At 31.6% G+C, this 23,350-nt stretch overlaps 1 protein-coding gene across 5 annotated transcripts in view; it reads left to right on the top strand.

Annotated features, from left to right (window-relative positions):
- The window catches only part of LOC106684134 (ABC transporter G family member 23), a 230,167-nt gene that overhangs the window by 198,178 nt on the left and 8,639 nt on the right, over window positions 1–23,350 (top strand). For 3 of the 5 annotated variants that reach the window (XM_014426032.3, XM_067049797.1, XM_014426034.3), the window contains 10 exons: window positions 11,501–11,686; window positions 13,674–13,833; window positions 16,806–16,960; window positions 18,727–18,834; window positions 19,724–19,817; window positions 20,009–20,191; window positions 20,288–20,398; window positions 20,479–20,603; window positions 20,799–21,003; window positions 21,958–22,135. In XM_014426032.3, coding sequence (XP_014281518.1) covers window positions 11,501–11,686; window positions 13,674–13,833; window positions 16,806–16,960; window positions 18,727–18,834; window positions 19,724–19,817; window positions 20,009–20,191; window positions 20,288–20,398; window positions 20,479–20,603; window positions 20,799–21,003; window positions 21,958–22,135 — 1,505 coding nt within the window. The remainder of the gene's footprint in view (window positions 1–11,500; window positions 11,687–13,673; window positions 13,834–16,805; window positions 16,961–18,726; window positions 18,835–19,723; window positions 19,818–20,008; window positions 20,192–20,287; window positions 20,399–20,478; window positions 20,604–20,798; window positions 21,004–21,957; window positions 22,136–23,350) is intronic. The other 2 variants (XM_067049798.1, XM_067049799.1) reach the window with 1 other exon arrangement.

Genomic DNA, 23,350 nt, shown 5'->3' with positions numbered 1-23,350 from the left:
CGAAAAATACTTTGAAGCAGACAAAGATAAATTTACATGGATTCAAGACCCATTTAAAGCCAAGGCTCCATCGGAATTTACTACTTCAGAAAAAGAATCTCTTATTGACTTGTCTTCCGATAATACTTTAAAGTTGAAATTTGGTAGTATGCAACTTTCTGATTTTTGGATATCAGTAGAAGAGGAATATCCACTGCTCAGTATTAAAGCTCTACGAATATTAATTCCGTAAGCAACATGCTCTTTACATATTTAGAGAATCGGTATGTCCTTTGTGGGATGTTTGTGAAAATTATTCTTCAAAATACTCTTTGTATTTCTAGATTTGGTGTGTTGTTACTATTTTAACTTGTAAAAATTCATCTTACATACCTAAATATGTATTGGCTAATATCAATTATTATTACATAAACTTTAATACTGTTATCGTAATCAGTGGCTACCGAGGTCATTCAAATCACTAAGTCCATCACACCACACTTCCATTTACGAAGACGACCACCACAAGGCTACTCCCAACTAATGGGGACATTTAACCCCTGTCAGTAAAGGCCTGAGGAGTTGTCATTAGTGGGATAATTCACTTAATAGCCTATCTCTCGGATCCGAGCCTTTCCATTTGACTGGCTGTCACTCATTAAACCATTTTATTTTACTGAGATTACTCCATCATTATGTATATTTAAAATTACTGAACGCCATGTCGAACGCACAATGGCGTCCTTAGTAAACGATGGATCAAAGTTCGCACTGCGATTAGTGAGAATGCTATAAATATGGAACTAAGATAAATAGAACATATTGAAATATTATAATTGAATATTGAACATTGTATTTATAAATGTAAGAATAAGTTTGGAAGGTTTAGCAAGAACCCTGATGAATCAAAACGCCAATGGAAAATTTTATCTAAATCATAAAATCAGACTTGTGAAGCCTCTGGAATTAAAAAAAAAAAAAAAAGTAGGAGAAAAAATATTATTTTCTTTTTACATACTATTTTTTCAAAGGGAGAGGGGGATGATACAGTCTAAGGAATCATTCCTTCCCCTCCCATAAAAATGGTAGATTTTGGAACCACTTCAAGCAATAAAATTATTGTTGATCATTAATCAAAGAGGTTAGTTTTACAATAATGTTTGGGAAAAGAACTAATTTTAGGAAAACTCTCTAAATTGTTAGGAAATTTTAATAAAAAGAAAATTACCCGGAAAGTTCTATTCTATTGAATACAGATCAAACCAACTATAATGTTAACTTGTTAAACTTTTTTTTTACGTTATATCTCATGAGGCAAGTTATGTAAGAAGGTTTTGACTTTCTTAACCTTTGATGTAGTTCCAAGAGGTAGAATCTTATTTAATGGAACAGCGTAAATGGTAGCGTCAAAGAGCTTGAGATTTCCAGCCAGTATATGATGATGATCCTATCTTCGATTCGTTCTGCTAATATTTTCTCAGATTGCGAGTATCATTAGTCCTATCTGTGACGTTCATCAGGAAGCCGTGGGAACCGCTAAGTTTTTCTTTAAATCGTCACCTTCCTACTGACCGAATCGATTGTTAAGAAACCGTTAAGAATGTTTTTCCCTTGTAGATATATTTGTAGACCAGCCTTCTCCACGCCTGTCTGCCTTTGGCTACCGATTTCCAGTTTGCAGCATTAAGCTCTTTCGCATCTTTGTTGATTCTGTATTTCCCATATAGTTCATTGTTGTGTACAGGGGTCCTAATGGACTGCTTTGAACCACAGTGTACTACAAAACCCATCTTAACCTCCTTACTTTTATATTATACTTTCTCATCATTCGTTCCTTTCTCATTGATAGATTATTCCAATTAAACCACAATGGTTCCTATTCATCTGTTTATTCTCAGTCCGCTGGTGTTCCTCAAGGTAGTATTCTTGGTCCCATCCCCTACACCGTCTATACAGCTGATATTCCAACCAATCCCAACACTATCCTCACCACGTATGCCGATGACACATGTGTGCTCGCTGTTAATAATAACCCATTAATTGTATCCCAAAATCTCCAATCCCATGTCACAGCCCTCGAAGAATCGTGTCGTAATTGGAGGATTAAGATAAATTCCAACAAATCCCATCAAATTACCTTTACCCTTCGTCGTAAACCTACTGACTGCTCTACAGTTTCATTTAATGATGTTACTCTTACCCCTGTCGAACAGATCCACTACCTTGGACTACATTTGGGCAAACGATTAACCTGGAATCCTCACACAAGACTGAAAAGACTTGCATCCTCTTCCATTCCTGACAATCCTCCGAGGCGCCTGAAAAGAAGATGGCCACGAGACCAGCTAATGTAAAATGTCATTAAAGTCCTACCAATGGGTAGTTTCTCTAGACGCCTGTAACACTCCAATTTAACTAAGATCAGATTTACTAAATGTATTATAATGTACAGTTGTAAATAGCAATAAATAAATATTAAAAAAAAAACCTTTATATTATTAGATACTGACTGACCATTCTCAGAAAGCAGTTCACCATTCTCCATGTGTATCCCAAATCGCTCCTGTAGTTGTACGGAGACTTTCTTTTAAATCTATTTTTATAATAATTTATATATCATTTCCTAATAGAGAGAAGCTCGTTGCCTCTTGCCTGTCTTTGTACTTTCAAATCTCCATAGAAACCCCACCTCTATCAACAACCCACTCTAGCTTATCTTCTCATATATCATAATATTCGCTATCTTGTATGACATGTCTCCTCATATTAGAGATTAGTAATTATTCTAAATAGAGTACTCGAAGAGAGTTGCTGGAAGACCCTCCTTGGAGACAAGTTTTATATAATAGTCTGTAGATAGTAGTTGTGTATAGTACGTCTCATGGTCTGTATATTTTAACATCTTACAAATAAAGCATAGTATTGCGTCCACATTGCGTTCGCATTTCTGTAGCTGTTGAAAACTCGTATTTGAAATTTTTCACGATCGTATTGCTTACTCTTGCTAAATACTCCATATATAAGTAAAAATATTTTTAAAATACTATTTTTAAGCTGAAATTATAGTTTTAAATAGCTGTTTGACGCAGGTGTTAAATAGCATCTCTGACGCAAACATACACCCATCATGCCACGTAACTCAGAGTAGTCGTGTTGCATGTGACCTATTATTGCATGACCTGGCCACTCAAGCTTAATGCACGAACGGAGAAAGCGTCCGTGAGAGGTCAGTATGACCTTGTGACCGAGACCTTGGTCGGGGTAATCTAGCTGGAGGCTAGCTCACTCAGATATTCGTCTACAGGCTTGTTTACAGGGGAAATCCTGTTTATCATACCAAGTGCTTATAAGTCATAGTAAAACATTTCCACACTGCGTAAATAATTCGAAAAGTAAAAATTCCCAAGATTTTGACAAAGAGATGAATGTATGATTTATCGTAACTGGATTGATTTCTCCTTGACGATTTTATTATCAGATTAGAATTAAAATTTTACGCAATTACATATTTTAAGCCACTATACTATTGGGTTTTTTTTTTATTCTTATAATAGTCTATTGTATATCAATACTATTTTTAATGATGAGAAGATAGTTGATAGTTGGTGGAGGGGGGGGGTGCGGTCAGAATATAACACAAATAAGTTGAAATACCCTGTTTAATAGTGCCGTTTCGGCCAGAATTTCTACCCTTCGTCAGGGCTAAGAAAAAAGAACAAGATAGCATCAAATGAATGCAGAAAATAAAATATAAACAGACTGACATAAAGTAAATAATTGTACTGAATGCTGAAAGAAGTGGATCATCACTTTATTTTTATTAATTTCATTCTGTAGAATTATTTGCTTGATGTCAGTCTGTTTATATATTTTTTTAAATTTTCTTTATCCATTAGTTGTTATCTTGTTCTTTTTTCTTAGCCCTGATGAAGGCTTGAAATTCTGGCCGAAACGTTGACACTACTAAATAAATTATTTCAACTTATTTGTGTTATATTCTGACCAGATTCCCTAACAATCTTCTCCTCAATACCATTTTTACTTCTTCTTTTCATTCATTTGTATATAATTTTCTTTTCACCTATATTTACATAATTTTAGTCCTACCTTTTTGTATCTTTTCAGCCCTGATCAAGCACAACAAACGTTGGAAAATAAATAGTTGTTAACATGTTTTTGTTTTCAATGTTGGTGCGGGCAAAAGCACCTCTGACCATTAATTTTGGTTTATTTAAAAGATTCAAACATTTTATATTGTGATGCATAATGTACAAACATTGAGTATGAAAACATTTTCTAAGGTTGTAGTTAAATTTGATATGATAAGTTGGTATGTTTAAAGTAACAACAAAATGCACCTTTGTTGTTCCCTTAAAGGCATCTAATACTCGGAGGGAGTATTAGGAACTGAAAAGAGTTTGTTGCTTAATTAGCTACATAGAAAAAAACAAAAACAAAATAATCATGAGGCTTAGTAACTCATAACTATCCATAATAATGGACGACAAAATTTGTTGAGATTGCAATAAACTTCAACTTGGGAGTAATCAATACCCGGCGGTATCCTAAGGACGTCATTGAATCCATTACCTCGCCATTCAGTTATATTTTTTATTCTGAACATTTTTTCCTTTATAAGCATATTGAAGTTATACATTCCTTCAAATCATTATATGTTAGCATTTATTCGTAAATCTGTAAATTTCTACACATCTCTACGTAATTTATCTTTAATGGATTTTTCATTTATGATATTGCTTTAAATATTTACTGTAGACGTGTCAGTCTCACGAGAGTAGATCTTTACACACAAAAAGGCACTCCTTAATTTCTACGTTTCATTGTATACCCTTGTAATTTTCCATTTACTTTTTTTACTTATGTCAAGTGTTTGTATCTTTTTTAGCTCTAACGAAGCCCTGCAACCTGGGGCGAAATGTTGGCTCAATTAAAATAGTCATTAATATTTGAGTTTTATTTGACCGCACCCGGACCATAATACTTTCCATTTAAAAGATGACATGTATGAAAATATGTTGTGTGGTTGTTGCAGTTTTCTTTTTCTAATGATCCTTCATTCTCCTCATATATTGAACTGTTCACAATGAAATCTATAGGATTACGCAATGTACGCTTGTAAGGATAGCCAATTCTTTTGGAAAGAAAAAAAAATTATGAGTGACGAAGTAATGGACAGTCCCTTGCTAGATCCCTCTCCAGGGCGTGTTAGGTGGTGGGGGCAAAATCCCGGGACTATCCATATAATCTTAAAAATATCTATAAGGTCAAAATTTGTTTTGTTGTTTTTAGTTTAAAAGGGAAAATAAAGTGTTTATTGAGTTTATTTTATCAAGAACATTGATTTTTGGCTAAATTACTTTAGCCTTAAACCGAAAAAAAAAGCATAGTGTTTGTCATAAACAGATAAGAACAAGAATAGTTGTAAATGAAAAATATATGTATATATATTTGACCGTAAGAATTGATATATAAGAAGATGGTCAGGGTTGCGGTCAAAAGTGAAACAAAAATAGTTTACAACTATTATTGTTTCACTTTTGACCGCAACCCTGACCATCTTCTTATATATAAATGAAAAATAGTTCACGTTATATCATATAACTAATCTCTCTTTACTTCTTATTTAATTAATGCTATTATTATTAAGTAATTTCGTTTAAAAAAAAAATGGTTTATTTTGTGTAAAACAATAAAATCTTGTTATAATGCAATAGCTAGTTTATAAAAGGAAGATAGGTATATACGGGTGCGGTAAGAAAAAACTCAAACATAAAATAATCGATTTTTTATGATCCAACGTTTTCGTTGCGTTCAAATTTTGCTGGGCTAAAAAGATACAAACAAATAAAATAATTTAACGAAGTAAGAGAATTCATAACATGACATGAAATTAAACTAAAGTATACCTACAGATTATTTGAGATAAATAAGTACACACTTAAAAAAACAAACAAAAAAAAAAACGGTTTTTAGTGCGTACTATATATTTATATTTCTCTTTTACCTACTTTTTATTTGTTATTATTTCCGTTTTCTTTGATTGTCTAATACTTTTTTTGTAATTCTTGTTTATTTATACTTTTCACTCTACCTCTTAATTTTTATTTTCTTTAATTTCCTTAGCTGATTTTTATATTAACTTCCAGTACGGGTAATACTGATGGATCACCAAGAAAATTTTGAATGGCGTTCATATCGTGTTTTTCACTTTATTCTCGCAGGGAAATACCAAAGTAATGGCCAAACAAGCTTTCTTCTTTTCTTACGAATCCAAAGAGCCATTGCACAAGGTCCTGTTCGGAGACAAGTTTGGCTTTTGAATGATCACTGTCATTTTGACTGACCGTGTAATTGTCCCTCAAAGTTGATACACAAATATTGCAGGTTTTTGATTTTTTTTTTTTTAAATATGTCAGATCTTCAACAGTATATATTGTATCAAAATAATACCCATGTATCAACGTACAACAAGCTTGTCTATTCTGGAAACAAATTTGAATTCCTGGAAAGAATGAACTTCTGCAAAGCATTTTCAATAACATCCTGGTTTTGAAAATTTTATCTTGTAATAAGTTGTCGAGTTACTGGGGAAAAAATGGAAGTCAGCTGGGGAAAAGTCTGACAAAGTGGGTTTTGAAAGATTGTGCAGTCTACCTCGTGCAGTCGTCGCATCCTTGGTTGTGCAACTTATGGGTGTGGTCGGGTATTATCGGGGAGAACAACTGGCCCTTTCAATTAATCGATGAAGGGCAAAGACGTTGCAGCTAACCAGACGTCACTCTACTTTAGAAAAACTGTGTCAGGTTTCAAAGCGGAGATGTTTTGTGCAGCTCGTTTATTTCGTGCCGTCCAGATGCCGAAAATGGTGGATTAGCTTACACGCTGCGTTTTATCATTTCACTTTCGTTTTTGGTGTGCTCCCAGTATCGACTTCAGCTGTTCTTGGTAGTTAACATGCAGTTAGCCTTCCTTATCTTATTACTCATAAGCTTCATAACCAAACCTCTGGAACTAACGTTGCAATATGCGCTCGCCAATGGTCCTTTGTTCCACTCTTCATTACGAGCTATTGGCGCAGCATTACACCATTTAAATTTCCAAATTACGCTTAAAATATATTTCTGTTTTGCTATTGTAGTGAAACAACTGGGGGAAAAAAATAGTTTGTTTTTGTTATAGTAACGTAGACTGAGGGTACTTTCTCTATCGACCTGAAGAGTGTCCCTAAGATATTAGAGTACCACAAAGTAATCACGGTTTACGGTACAGTTTGCAAAGTACAGTACAATATGTAAAACACAAAATTAAAAAAAAAGTTTTTTGCCAGATGTGCCATTTTTGTAAGCAAAGCAGCGATATGAATGAATTTCGGAAAACATCTATCTTGAACTAGGTATCAATCCTTTCATTATAAAGAATATACAAATATATATACATATACAATTAGTTTTTAACATTACTTCCTTTTCCAATGCCCCGCATATCCGATACGCCTAAAAAGTAGATTTCTTCGTGACCTTCTAAAATGTAGAAATGTTTTTAGAGTTGGTAGGACTGGGTAGTTTCTCTACAAGCCAGTGTCATACCATTATAATCTAGCATCTTCACAAGGTTTATTTTTTTTTTTGTAAATGTCAATAAAAACATTTGGATAGAAACGACTCGTACGGAATACGAAGTAGGTATAGTATACGGGATCAATATCAAGGCTTTGGCTTGTTGCACAATTGTTGTTAAAACTTAGCTACGGTGGAAACCTGTTTTATTTTTGCATTGACACGAAATAATGTTTGATGTTTTTCGTAATTCACAACTCCAGGTGCTCAAATTACTATCAGGTTCAGATTTGTTCTTTATTCTATTATAGTATATTTGCGATTGCGTTGTAATACGTCAAGCAAATTCTCCGTTTTCCTCGATTTGTATGGTGCTTCAAATCTTAATTATGGTTTTGCTTTATTAGTGTGAAACCTAAACCGTTGTTTAAGAAACAGTGCTTCCTTACAATGTACTAAAACCCCGACCCTTTATGGGTTGCAGTGATTCAGATTATCAGTGAACCTGAAAATATCTGGCCATTGTCTTTTTAATCTTCGTTCAGGTCCACCTAGTAACATGCATGAGGGAAGTGACTGCACGTGTGGACTGGGGTGATTACGATATGGAGTATACAATGTGAATTCATCATAAATGTTCATGTTTATTTTAGACACGTCGATGTGGTGTGATTTGATATTATCTACTTCGCGTTAATTTTTCTAAGAATTTCGAATTATGATTAAAGGTTAGAAAATAAATAAATCGATAATTTCTTATCATTTCTTTTTTTTTTTTAAATTGAGTTCGGTCGTAAAATACGGTAGCTGACAAAATGAAAACTTTTGCTATATTAAAATGTTTGTTAATTCAAATATTTTGCTTTCAAACAGGTTCATCTTAATATCAACATTATTCTCAGTAAGAAAACAAATTTAGTAAAGATTCCTTTAACAATTTTTGGAATCTGTCTTGAAAATGCAGTTGGTGCTAAAAACTTTAATTCATAAGAAAGCTAACTTACTATGTTTTACAATCGAATGCCTTAATTACTGAAAACATGTTGAATTTTTTTTCTTTTTCACAACTTTTTAACTGAACGCTAATATTAAAACCATAAAACCTTTATAAAAAAGTAATATATATCACAAAAGTACTAACATTTAGAATATTTACTTAAACCCTTGGAATATCATGTACTTACTAAATGCAGAGCTGGTGCGTGCCCTTGGGAACTATGCTACTGCAGAAACCCTTGCAACGTGATGGTCTGGTCTGGTCGAGATCAATATCACTCCAGTCTGCTGGTCCATGGGGGTGTCCTAGGTCAGTGAAACCACAGGCAGTATTCGCCTCCCTTCTGTCTTCAAATCTTATTATTTTTTAAATATTTATTTATTTATAATTTAGTTTGATTTATTATGTTCAATTATGACCATTGTAATCCACCACAAAAAATACCATAGCCTCCACTCTAAATTTCATACTGGATATACACGTTTGCCACGTACGGCAAAGCTAAGACTTGTACCAATGCTTGGAGTACAAGGGTTGTAACAAATATCGGTATCAACACTCTTGTATTTTTTTTTTTTTTTTTTACTTTTGTTGGCTATTGCCAGTTCGATTTACTCGATTTTCATTATAAAAAGTAACAAAACGAAAGGAAACGTACATATCAACAAAGTAGGTTGTTGATAATAAAAATTCATAAAAATATTACTATATAACCTACAAATTCAACCTTTGTTCTAATATTAATATCAGAAACTTTTATTAAATTAATTACCTAGACATATAATGCCTTTATAAATGTATATGTGTGCTATGTCACTGTTAAACTGCTAAAGCTAATTAACATGATTTGAAACAATGTATTTACACCAATCCATAGAGTGTTAAAATATACAATCTTAAACTAAAGCTAATTGTTGAATTTAAACGCTGGAAAATTCTTTAATTAATTAATACAAAGAGAGCACAACCATTTATGTTTCGGCAGTTTCAAAACAATGCTAACTGAACACAAACCAGGAGGGAATCAGCACAAGCGCCCTTTGTACCCAGAACCGACACTCAACGGGGCGGTCGTAAATTCAGGCAACTTGTCTTAACCAATGCAAATAACTTATCCACACGCTTGCGCATGCGGGAATTTGCCATTGCTTGGAAAACCTGTAGAGCTTCAGGTTTTATGATCAAAGATACGTTGAATCCAAAAATCGAAAAAAAAAATAAAAAATCATTTGTCTGTCGTCTTTCATTTTTTCTCAAAGTCTATTGTGTCGTTGGTTTTTTAAAATTTTATTTCGTACTAAAGTCACTTATCACCAACACCCTCTGATGATCTTCGGAACTCGTAAACAGAACCTGGAATTTTATTTAATTGCACATTTTAGACCTCGTAACTCCTAAAAATCAACAATACAATTTTAATTCTTTGAAAATTAATATTAAAAAATATACATAATTCTGGACAAATATAGTTTTATAAGATTCCGAATTTTTTTTTATTGATGGAGCAAGATATAAAAAAATAATAATATAAATGATATTTTAAAAGACACAATATTAGGTTTCGCATAATAATGACTTGACTCCACACATGGGGCTACTCATCAGAAAGCAAAATCTCTTGTTCGTTCATTTTCGTCATGAATATCGAGCGTGAAATGTCTTCGCAAGACCCGAGCGATGATTAAACCAAAATGTTGTATTATTATCTCAGGAGGAAAAGAATAGTAAGAAAGTTTTGGGTTATGTCACATTGTATTTCACTGGGAGTGACTCAAAGTAAACTTATTAGTAATCCGCATCACTCATCAATTCCTTTTCAGTATCTCCGTGTGCATATAGCCTTAGTGGGATATTAAAGAAGATATAGCAGGGCAGGAGATAAGATGTTTACGAAGGAGAGTAAAGCAGATCTCACAGCATTTGTTAGGATTTATTTAGATTCTTCAGTTGTGAAACTGCTATTATTTTTAAAATACAATTATTGCCAAGTTCCTTTTACTACTAATTGTCAGTTTCTATTACGTTATTTTTTTAGTTTTAAGAAGTGTCTCACATTATGGTTTTATCCATTTGCATACATATTTTAAATGCATTTGCGTAGTTATTTGTTAATGAGTGGCAATCATCATTCATAAGATAATAGTTTTCAATTTATTGAAAAAATATATTTTTTTTTAAAGTAAAAAAAAATTTACCTCTTCCTTGTTATATTATACCTTCTCAACCGCTCTTAACTGTAGAATTTCAAATGAAAAGACATATTTTAAATGAAGGATTGTAATTAAAATTCAAATTTATGAACAAATTTGAAATTGATGAAGGTGATTATTCCGATTCGAAGCGAGCTAATGACGTAAGTAAGACTGAACAATTTTTGTTTCGATTCATCCACAAATGGTACAAATAATTGGACTAGCGTAAAAAATTTAACTTCCGCTTCCCAACAGTATTGCCCCATGATCATGAATGTTTTCTCGTTGGGTTTTGTTATCTCGATGGACTTACGTTCCTTCGGACCGACAACCCCTCCCAATGGGCCATAAGAACTTCCAGATCATTAGTTCTAGGTGAAGGCTCAATCCCCTGGAGTCGAAGGGGACTGGAGGATCACCTCCAGTCGCTCTATTGTGCTAAATTGTCCAGCTCGTTAGGCTTCTCCTCCTCAATGTCTTCTTCCTTTGTCCCTTCGTTTTTCTGGTATCTGGTTCTTCTGTATTACTTCGTGTTCTCTACGCCATATTCATCCTCTTTATTCACTTCTGATTTTTTCTACCTAAGTTTTTTACTGAGTAGTTGCCTGGAAATTTTTTTTATTTAATTCTTATAACTTTTAGGTTGCTGTCTTGAAAATTACAGATTTTACTTTATTTTGTTTTATCATTTGTTTTGTTATTAATAAGAAATTAATTTTATAATTATACTTACTGATTCGTTATTGGACTTCCAGCAGGTTGCCGGCGACTTCCGGCCCCTCACAGGGTCCGAGGAACAAGCTCCAGCCTCAGCAGAGCACAGTCTGGACGAGAAAGATGAACGCTGTTTGTGTTCGGCGGGCGAGGAAGACTTACGGTAGAAAGTCGAACCAACATGTCATCTTGGACAACCTAAACATGACTGTACCCAAAGGTTGTATGTAAGTATCTATAATCATAGCTTTTTGTTTTTGATTTTTTATAACTCCTATTCATCCCTCTATATTTAATCCGCTGGTGTTCCTCAAGGTAGTATCCTCGGTCCCATCCTCTACACCGTCTATATAGCTGACATCCCAACAACTCCTAATACTATCCTTACCACGTATGCTGATGACACATGTGTGCTCGCAGTTAATAATAACCCTTTGATTGCATCCCAAACTCTCCAGTCCCATATCACAACCCTCGAAGAATGGTGTCGAAATTGGAGGATAAAAATAAATCCCATCAAATAACCTTTATTCTTCGTCGTAAACCTGCTGATTGCCCTACAGTGTACTTTAATAATACGGCTCATACCCCTGTAGAACAGATTCGTTATGTTGGACTACACCTTGATAAACGGCTAACCTGGAATCCTCACACAAGACTGAAAAGAAAAGAAACTGCACGCAGATTCCGACTATTACAGCACTCACTAGACAAAGGGTCTAAACTTCCAACTCGTCACAAAAGACTGATCTACATGACAATAATAAGGCCCATCTGGACATACGGAGTTGAGTTTTGGGTTCCACTAAACCTTCGAATTCCTCTCGTATCCAATCCTTACAATCCAAAATCCTTCGTAAAATCCTCATTGCTCCGTATTTTCTACTAATAAAACAATCCATGAAGACCTAAATGTTCCTTATGCAACCGATCTAGCCCGAACCCGATACCATTCCTTCCATTATAAACTCCCTAACCACCCAAACCCACTAGTTTCTAACTTTGCTTCCTCTTCCATTCTTGGCAATCCTTCGAGGCGCCTGAAAAGAAGATGGCCTCGTGACCTTATATTGTAAAATGTTTTTAGAGTTCTACTACTACGAAGGGTAATTTTACGGAAAAGTAGATTGGTACAATTTTTAAGCCCATTAAAAAATTTGATTGCACTGAAGTCAGCTGTGGCTCCTTGTAACTGGTAGCTTTGTAGCTTGTCGAGCATGGTTTTTAAAGATATTGGAGCAGAGGTGCACGATATTGGTTCCAGCCTTGAGGCACTCCTGCAAATGGTGAAGACTGGAGTCACAATTTGTGCAGCACAGCTTCAGTTGGAACAGTTGTCGAAAAGTCTTCACCTGCTCATACTACGAAATATCTTCCGCTAAGGTAGTTTTTAATTATTCGTCATAGAGGGAGAGAACTTGAACTCCTTCAGTCGATAAAGCAAGATTGTGTGAGACGCACAGTAAGAGGATCAGCTTTATCCTGAGTGATTCAGGCCGTAGCTGGTGCAAACTTGTAACTGAGCGCAAGGATATTTCCAGAGGAGGGGTCGTTGAAAACTGCTTTGCTCCAGTGGGAGAGAATCTGATTCTAAATCGTTTTTGTATCTAAATTTAGTAATGAACCTCAAGCAATTTTTATTAGTATTTTGATGTTGCCACTCATTACTTTCTTTTATAAGGAACACACATTTTTAATTTTAGGAAATTTAGTTCAGAAGATGTAAAGTGTTGATATTGTTTTAGTTATTTGCTAATAAAAATAATAAGAAAGTCTATTTGCCATGATTTTTATTTATATTGAATACGCTCCATAAAATTGAAAAAAAAATGTGTATATTTTATTTTGTCTTAACATTTTTGGACATAACTCACATCTTCATAACTTTTTATTCAATGTTTCTATTCTTTTCATCTTTTCAATATTTTAATGCATCAAAACATAAAAATTATCTTACAAATAGGATAATTGACTGATAAAAAAATAAACCTTTGTTCAGGCAAGAATTTACTAAAAGTTTCTTTGAAAATAGAAGTCAAAAGTGTTGTATAGTGGTTCAAGAAAAAACTGAAGGGATGAAGAGAACAGAAACATGATGCAAAGAATAAAAGAAAAAATATTCTGGAATTTGAAATGAATAACATAGAAAATATTCTGACAACCTATTTTGCTACACATAAATATAACTTTCAATTGATTGTTGAAACTTTTCAGATACGGCTTGCTGGGTGCAAGTGGCTGCGGTAAGACAACATTGCTGAGCTGTATCGTCGGGAGAAGAACCCTCAACAGCGGAGAGATCTGGGTGTTGGGAGGGAAGCCTGGTACCAGGGGTAGTGGAGTGCCTGGACCAAGAGTAGGCTACATGCCTCAGGTTATTATTATTTTTATATGCAACTGGAATGAATGCGAATTTCTTCTCTTATTGTTGTTCAAAAACTCTGATCCGTGAACTATTAATATAATTTAAGACAAAATTTCTTAAGATCCTTTCATTCAACTCTCCTTATTTTTCTCCAACATTTCGGTCCTCAGACCGTTATCCAAGAGATCTTAAGATTTTCATATTTTTTAATAATAATAATGTAAATTAAAGATTAAATAAATAATTATCATGTTGAGAGAGACTGAGGAAAGAAAGAGGGAGAGTGAAAGAGAAAGGGAGGTGTAGAGGGAGATGGTGATTAAAACTGAGTTTAGGACAGGAATCTCCAATTGTTTTGTTTAAAATAGGTATCAGTGTTTGACACACTACCTTAAATTTGATATATTTTAACGGTAGCATTAAAAATAATGTACAATTGTTGAAAAGTTAATATCATATAATAGGATTATAAAGTGTTATATAGTATCTAACATATATTTAGTTCCTTTTTTTAGTACATTCCCGACAATGGCTTGAAAGCGGAAATGTTAAAATTGAACAACATAAATATGGTGAAGTAAATTATGACTTATTTCATCATATTTATTTTAGTATTACTTCACTAGTAGTATTCAAAAGTACAGGTTATGTATGACCTTTTATAATCAAATGTATAATATTCATTTTACAAATGTGAAGCTGTAACAATAAAATCCATTCTTATTCATTTCATGTCAAACCTTTGACATCTGATTTTACAGTATTCTTTAATAATATTCCACTTATAGGTCTTGAATAGGTCTTCCACCTAGACTAGATCTGGACAAGAAAGTAACAAAACATTTTCATAAAAACTGCTTAAACATATTAGACAAATGCTCTAAACTTCCAATCTTTAACGATAATGACTACATTTTTTGGCTTTTGGAGATATACTCAGTCATCCTATTCCTCTAATTTCTAATTCTTATCCAAAATTATTAACGCTCCTTTTGATATCACAAATAAAATTATCCATAATGACCTTAGTGTTCCATACTCAGCAGGTTTAGATCTGCCAAAATGCCTTTCCTTTTATTACAAACTCCATACTGACACAAAACCAATAATATAAATTTTCAGTAGCAAATGCATCCTAAAAAAAAAAAATTAGAATAAACAAATAACTCCAACATTTCTATTTGTTATTTTAAAAAAACTGACATTTTGAAATCATCTTCTGTCTTCAAGGTTTATTCTCTTGTACAATTTTTTTTTTTTTTTTCCATGAAAAGGCCTTGAAGACCACATGCATATCAGGATTCTAATGCTTCTTCTTTATCTGCTTTATTAGCTCTTCTCCTATATGTCCCTCATGAGCTCTGCGTATCTATGTTTTCCCTCCTCTGTACAATTATATTATATATAATATTCTATTATTAACACACGCAATTTTGATCCAAATATACTCTCAACAATTATTTTCAGAAATTCTCCTATGTTTCGGCCCTCAGGCCATTTTCAACCTATAAACATTTTTGTTTTTATATTAATTACATTATTTCCCCAACAACATACTAATATTTTTGTCAATACCTTAAATATTGATTCCATATTCTTTAAAATTTTTTCTGCACTAATTGCCCATGTCATGTCTTTAAAATAAATTAAATATTAAAATAATATCATAACAGTTTCAAACAATGTTAAATGGATTATTTACTTACATAACTTTTTATATTTTAAATCTAAAACTTTTTCACATAAATAATTGTCTCTGTTTCTACTTAATAACATCATTTATAACAGAACCTGTCTTCAACAGCAGGCCTTGAAGACCACTTGCATGTCATAATTCTAATGCTTCTTCTTTATCTGCTTCCTCTTCTCCTATATGTCCCTCATAAGCTCTGCGTGTCTACGTTTTCTCTCCTCTGTACAATTGTATTATATATAATATCCTAGTTTGTTCCCAGTGTCTTTTGTTCATATAATTTTATTTTTTCACTTTCTTTAAAACTCTTTTTTTGGTTAAAAAAAATGTTAATAAAAGACACAATGAATAATCTAGAATATTGGATGCAATAAAATTTGTAGTACAAGAGAATAAACCCTGAAGATGGAGAAGGACTCTGAAACATTGGTTTTTTTATATAAAGAAAAGGGTAATGGTATAGTTATGTATTTTTTTTTTAAATACTTATCCATAAAGTTATATATTATTGAATTGAGCCTTTTTTGGTATAGGGTTGAATTTGGGATAATACAAAAAATCAATTTATTAAATTTTGATGTGAAAAATACACTGTTTGTACGTTTCGGGATTTTGCATCTTCAAATACTATATTCCTCATTATTAAGTACATCCATTTCTTTTTTTTGTCAAATGGTCACTTAATTGTTTAAACAGTGTTATGTTATAAATTTTAATTAAGTGACCAACACTGTTTAAAGAATTAAGTGACCATTTGACAAAAAAAAAGAAATGGATGTACTTAATAATTAGGAATATAGTATTTGAAGATGCAAAATCCCGAAATGTACAAACAAATATATAATATTGATAATATCCTAAAGGAAGTTTATTTTTAACCTTAACATCTAAATGAAATGAACAAACAAGTTCCTAGGAAATAAAATCCAGAACAAAAAATCAATTGTTCCTAACCTTGCTTCTTGTTTTATCCCTGATAATCCTGCAAAACGTCTGAAACGATTATGCCTTCAGGATCTTGTGAATAGATATTGGAGTGGTAGTTTCTTCTATCGTCATCTAATATCGTATTATTCATATTGTTCTTATATTTTGGAAATTTTGTAATATAGTTGTAAACTTCAATAAAAAAAAACTTGGTTTTTACATTTTTTAAGGTTATTGTAATAAGAAATTTTCCTTAATGTCTAAAACATTTTGTTCCCAATAGTTACTACTATCAACTTATCTTTAAAAATATTATTAGAATTTACTAGATATGAGCAATAACTATGACAATATTCCTTAGGATATGGCCTTGTATGGAGAGTTCACTATCCAGGAAACAATGCTCTACTTTGGTTGGGTTAATGGCATGACGACTGAAGAAATTGAGGAGAGGTCTGCTTTTCTCTTCAACCTTCTTCAGCTTCCAGGACCAAATAGATATGTTAAGGAACTAAGGTGAACTCAAATTATATTTTGAAGCCATAATATTGAACTAATAATATAATAATTTCCATTTTATGTGTACAAGTTAATATTTCTGATAACTGGCTTTTAATGCCAATAATGTGGTTGAGAGAGAAGCACCAGGATATTCTAGACACCTACTTTTTCCTTCACAAGTGAGGGACAAGCTCGGTTCAGGGTTTCCCAAGCTGAATGTAGATATTGTAAATAGGAATGAATGTGTTTAAGATTTTATTTTACTTCAGATTTCATTTTATTACCATCCATTCTCATATTTTCATATCATTTAATTTATATCTGTGTAAATGTACTCTCTGGTCCCTATTACTATTGTCTGCAAATTTACAACAGTATGCGATGTTACATAACAAAATAATAATAATAAAAAAATTTAATGACACGTTAAAATAAAAGTCATTTGAATCTACAATTTTTTAGACTGCTTTGGTTCTCAACAGTTAATCATACTTTTAGTATATGCATTATTATAAAAAAATTCTGGAATAAATATCGTATAGAGGTTTGATGGAAAAAAAAATGAACATATACAATTTATTTATAAGATTATGTTCGTACAAAAAACAGTTATTAGTTAGTCTTAAGATGATTACAGTGAGTTATTTTCTTTCCACTGATTTCTTGTATTTAGAAAGGAATATACTCAGGTTTTCAGTCTTAAATTATCATCAGGAAACTCTTGTTTTACGGTTTTAATAACAATGTTCATTCATTTAATTATGAAAAATTGAATATTTATGAGTTATCACTTGATTTGGTGAAATATGATTAATTAAAAGAATTGTTATCATTTCAGTGCAGCTTATTAATATTTTTACATGGTTTTGATACTATATAACACATGTTGAGAAAGTTTGAAATCTCAGGATTACTATTAAATGTACAGATGTCTATCAGTGCTCAAATTGATAGTTTAATTAAATTCACCATGAAGTAGTCTATAATAATAATAACACAACTACAATTGATCCGCTTTACTCTCAACAAAGTTTATTTTAATCTCCAACGTATAGGAAGAGGAAAACAGCCTCTACATTATGAAGGAGACATCCTCAATTATTGACTTGTCATTATTCATTAAAAAACCTCTTTCATTTACAGGCCAATTGCCAATGTCATATAATCTCTAAAATAAAAACAGTTATCAAATTAATATCATAATAATTTCCTATTAAAATTTTATAAAATGACCATCTTTGTAGGAATAGTAGTTCATTATATTTACTAAAATAAATTCTTAAAATGTTGTATTCTCAATATTTGGGAAAATAATGTTGGTTTTGGAACAACTATATCTCACCAAATATTGAACCTTTAGAAGTTTATTAGGGCTTACATTTAAAAAAATTTAATCTACTTTAAAAAAGGTGCTAGTAATTTCTTTTGTGTGGTTGGCAGTTTTGAAGATGTTGTGCTGAATGAAAATTGAGTGATAATTTTAGGTTTTTTCTTTTACCCCTGGAATAGTTTAATAAAGAAAAACTTTTTTGAATTATTTTTTTAAGAAAATGTGAGTTGGTTTTTAAAAAATGCTGTATATTCAAAAAATCATAATTTTGATAGAAGTGTTAAAAAATTAAATACAAAAGCGGATATTTCTAATGGGTAAACGTTTTACTTCTTGATATAAAAAGAAAAAAATAATTCATTTATTATTAGTGGATTTCTAGCTACAAACCTAAATGTACTAGACTAGTATAATATATTGTTTTTTAAAAAGTTAAATGATTCTTCCACAGCGGAGGGCAACAAAGAAGAGTATCCATGGCAGCCACTTTCCTTCACCAACCGGAGCTGTTAATTCTTGATGAACCTACTGTTGGTGTTGATCCACTTATCAGGCAGAGGTAATCTTTCCATATTTACATTTTAATTAACTAAAACTGTGTTTATGATGATTACTCTAACTGGGAGCTAGGAACCTTAAATTAAACTCATGATATTACACTCGTTCTCTTCACTATTATAAATCATATAAAATATAGTATTTAATGTTTTACAAATATAAATATTTAAATAAAAAAAAATATTTGATCCAATAAACTTCCTCATATCTGCTGTTTTGTTTCTTGGCAGTGTTACCTTTACCCTACCAGGAACCACAGGAAGGGAAAAAAACTGTGTGATATGCTGTGGATCATTAGTATTATTTATGTGAGGAAAATATGACCATATAATCAGGCAGAGAATTAGAATCATTTGTGGATAGAAAAATAATAAAATATACTTCTAATATTAGATTCTTTAATTTATGTTAGCTAAGTTGGGCTATACGTGTTTTTGAGATCAGAGCAAAAAAAGATTTTTTTTTTAATTTGTCATCTTCATCTTACAGTGTTGAGCTTTCCTTTTAATTGTTCCACCATTAGATGAGTCAAACACATATTGATCTTTGAACACGTTGGATGTTATTTTCCCGCCTGATTTTGATAACATACTGAGTTGGTTGTTATTAAACCAATTAAGTATAAACCATCAAAGTTGGAGCCATTGTACAGTTTACTTCAAAGTAAAGAGTCTTGTGTAGGGAGGTTGTATAGGTACTGGCCTGATAGTTGCTCGTTGATCTCATTCTAAGTGCCATCACTTTTACCAATACCATAACCTCTTTAAGGGTCTTAGGCTCTGTATATGATTTGAGTCTCTTGCCTCCATCCATGCCCATAAAGATTTTACTGCTGAAGTAAATGTTATCAAGCATACCAAATATTACTTACAATTGTCATTATGTTGCAGTGTTTGGGATCACTTGGTTGAAATAACAAGGGAGAAAACAACAACTATAATCATCACAACCCATTATATTGATGAAACTAAACAAGCAACTACTGTGAGTATTATACATATTTTTAAAAATGATTTAATTTATTATTGAAACTTGCTTTTGTGTATTACTTTGTTTGCTTGTTTACTAATTCCTTGTTGTATTGTTTCACCCTTTCTGTTTTTTCTACTGACTAATGTAGTAAAGTAAAAATTTTAAAATGTTCACTCAGTTAAATTTCATGTATGATTTTTCAGATTGGCCTGATGAGAGGAGGAAGATTCTTAGCTGAAGATTCTCCAGATGAAATCCTACGGCGATACAATACAGATTCATTAGAAGATGCCTTTCTGAAGCTAAGTATTTTACAAAACAGAGGAAAGCGAAGGAGGAGCAGTATAAGCTCTGAGGTTATTGCTGCCAGGGCGGCTGCGATGCCGGTAAATAATTTTATATATATCTTAATTTTCTCTTACTTATGCAATTGAGTAAGTCATTTGATCAATATATATCCTTGGTTCATTAATATTTTATAGGAACTGGAAAGTGCTGCAAATGAAGCTTTCGACAACCAATCAGAAATCAGCGGAGAATTTGGTGACAACATGAGCATAATAAACGTACCAGCTGTTATCAAACCGGATAATGTAATGATATATTAATGGCATCTTTAAACTTAATTACTATTTAAAACATGATTTTATTTTTAATACATATTTTGCTACAGGCTGACCCATTGCCACCGGATGATGAGGTTGACTTCAGTTGGAAGGACATATTTTACCTAATGCAATCTCACCATATGAAAGCACTAATCTGGAAAAACATACTTTGGATTTGGAGAAACTTACCGTAATTCATTTTTATTTTTTTTTATTGTTTCTCTTGATATGTAAATAAAATTAAAAGAAATATTTTAATAGAATATATCAATTTATTCTGCAAACCAAAATATTCTTGTTATGTAGAGGTTTATTAATTTAAATTTACTGCATGGTTTAAATAATTCAGAATATAGATTAATTGTGTTTTGAAAAATATTTACAGAATGATGTTATTCATTTTCGGAATACCGGTGTCTCAAATATCCTTCTTTTGCTGGTCTATTGGTCATGATCCTGTCGGGCTAAAGCTTGCCGTTGTTAACCACGAGGTCCCTTTCAAGACATCCTGTATGTACAATACTTCCTGTTCTTACGAAAGTATGAGCTGTCGATATCTAAAGCACTTGTCAGATTGGAATCACACCATGGTATGTGTAAATTTACTTTTTATAGTTTATATATTGTTATATAATATCTAGGTGGGGCAACAGCTTGTACCCTGGTGTATTCTATTATTCAATGTTATATGAAGTAAATGTTTTTTTTCTTTATAAAAGTTTTTATTTTCAAAATATAATAAATACTGTTTTGCTTCGGGATATACCCTTATATATCTCATTTTTCTTAGCTACTAATTACATATCAGCTATGCTTAACATTTAGGTAAAAAACAAACTGAAAATAAAATAAAATACAGATTGTTTAAAATAAAATACAGATCATTTAGAAATAAAATATAGATCATTTGAAATAAAATGCAGATTGTTTAAAATAAAAAACAGATTGTTGAAATAAAATACAAATCATTTATTGATGATTTTTATAGCAATATGTGTTTGGATCTCTTATGTTGATATCAATGGGTTGTTGTTTTCGTATAATTTTCTATTTCAGATACTAATGGGTTTAAAAAATTAAGACAAAATTGAAAGAAATTATCAGACAATTTATATATGTATTAATGTACAGTATCTATATTCAGTTTTGAATGCATCTTAGTTATTCTTGTGTAATATGAATAGTTTTTAACAATTTTGAGGCAATTGTTTCGGAAAACTTGTAATTTTTTTTATAATTTGGTTAATTAGTGAAGCTACATATGTTATGATAAGTCTTAGTACTTCTTTATAGAGTATCAATTTATTTCTGAAGGATAATTTTTATTTTGTATTGAAATATGGAAATATTTTGTACATTATTTTCCTTGTGTTTTCTAATTTTAAATTAATATGTCTGTTCAAAAACAATTTTCTGACTAATGTGTGACTCCTAAGTATTTTACGGATTTGGTGACATTGTTGGATTAATTTTTTGTTTTCCTTCAGAACACACCATTTTCATTTATTCCTTTTCCTTTGTAAATTATCATTTCTTCTTTCCAGGTGTCATATTCCTCTCCGGAAGAAGCTATGTATGCAGTGAAGAGAAATTGGGCTTGGGCATATATTGATATACCACCCAACTTTTCAGAAATGCTAGCATTAAGAGTAGAATATGGAAAAGATGCAAATGATACTATTATAGATGGGAGCCAAGTATCCATACATCTCGACATGTCCAGTGAGTTAAATCTAAATGATAGTTTTGTATTTGCTTGTACCTTGTTTATATCTTCCTGGTTGGGACTCAATGTTACATGATGTTTTTCTTAATTATTCCTTGGTTGGCATAATATACTAAGGAGTAGTGATTGATATTTCAAGGTTTTCATATAATTTAATATTAATATATTTGATATTTAAAAATAAGTTTTATTTATTTATTTAATAAAGTTAAAAATATATATATTTTAACAGTTTACAAGGTAAAATAATTATTTTATTTCTTATTTTCTTTTACTTTTATAAATTTAATATGTTGAGCGGCAGGCTGGTCCCAATAATAGGATAAGATTTTTGGAACCATTCTTGCCCTCTACTATAGTTTTGCATACTCGGCCCATCAGAACTCCCTTGCATTTTTTATTACTATTTTTTGTTCTATAACTAAACCTAATTAATAAATACCGTAAAATCTTTATATTCTTAGATAAATGCTTTATAAATTTAACTATCTTTAAGAAATACACAGATTGGTATCAAGATTGTCATCACAATTCTTAATGGAGGACTGGGCAGTGCCCGGCACCACTGACAATCAAACTCATAGGTTCCCAAAATCAGGGTTTCATGACTCAATTTATGATGTTTATATAATATTTTTTACCATTATTTAAACAAATAACATAATCATGAGTTTTGATGGACTCAAAACATTGAAATTTGTCTTAGGACTCCCAACTATCAAGATAATGTTAACTGAAAATTATGCATTTATGATGTTAACATTTTTTACTACACTTTATTCAAATTAAAAAAAAAAAAAATTGGTCCATTTCATGAGTTTGAAATTTTTGTCTGGCAATCAATGGAGCTAAACATATTAAGAAAATATTAATAAAATTTATATATAGAAAGATGGTCAGGGTAGCGGTCAAAGGAAAAACAAAAATAGTTTACAACTATTTATTTTCCGATGTTTCGCCCCACTTTGTAGGACTTCATCAGAGTTAAAAAGATACAAAATGATACAATGATAAGAATAAAAATACAAAGATAAGATACAATGATAAGAATAAAAATACAATGATAAGAATAATAATACAAAGATAAGATACAATGATAAGAATAAAAATACAAAGATAAGATACAATGATAAGAATAAAAATACAAAGATAAGATACAATGATAAGAATAAAAATAAGTAACAATGGTTACTTAGTTGTAAGTAAATAGT

The sequence above is a fragment of the Halyomorpha halys genome, unplaced genomic scaffold (genome assembly GCF_000696795.3).
Source record: "Halyomorpha halys isolate HHAL.00 unplaced genomic scaffold, Hhal_1.1 Scaffold547.1, whole genome shotgun sequence".
In the NCBI taxonomy this organism is placed as follows: domain Eukaryota; kingdom Metazoa; phylum Arthropoda; class Insecta; order Hemiptera; family Pentatomidae; genus Halyomorpha; species Halyomorpha halys.
This window is presented reverse-complemented; position numbering and strand designations above follow the sequence as displayed.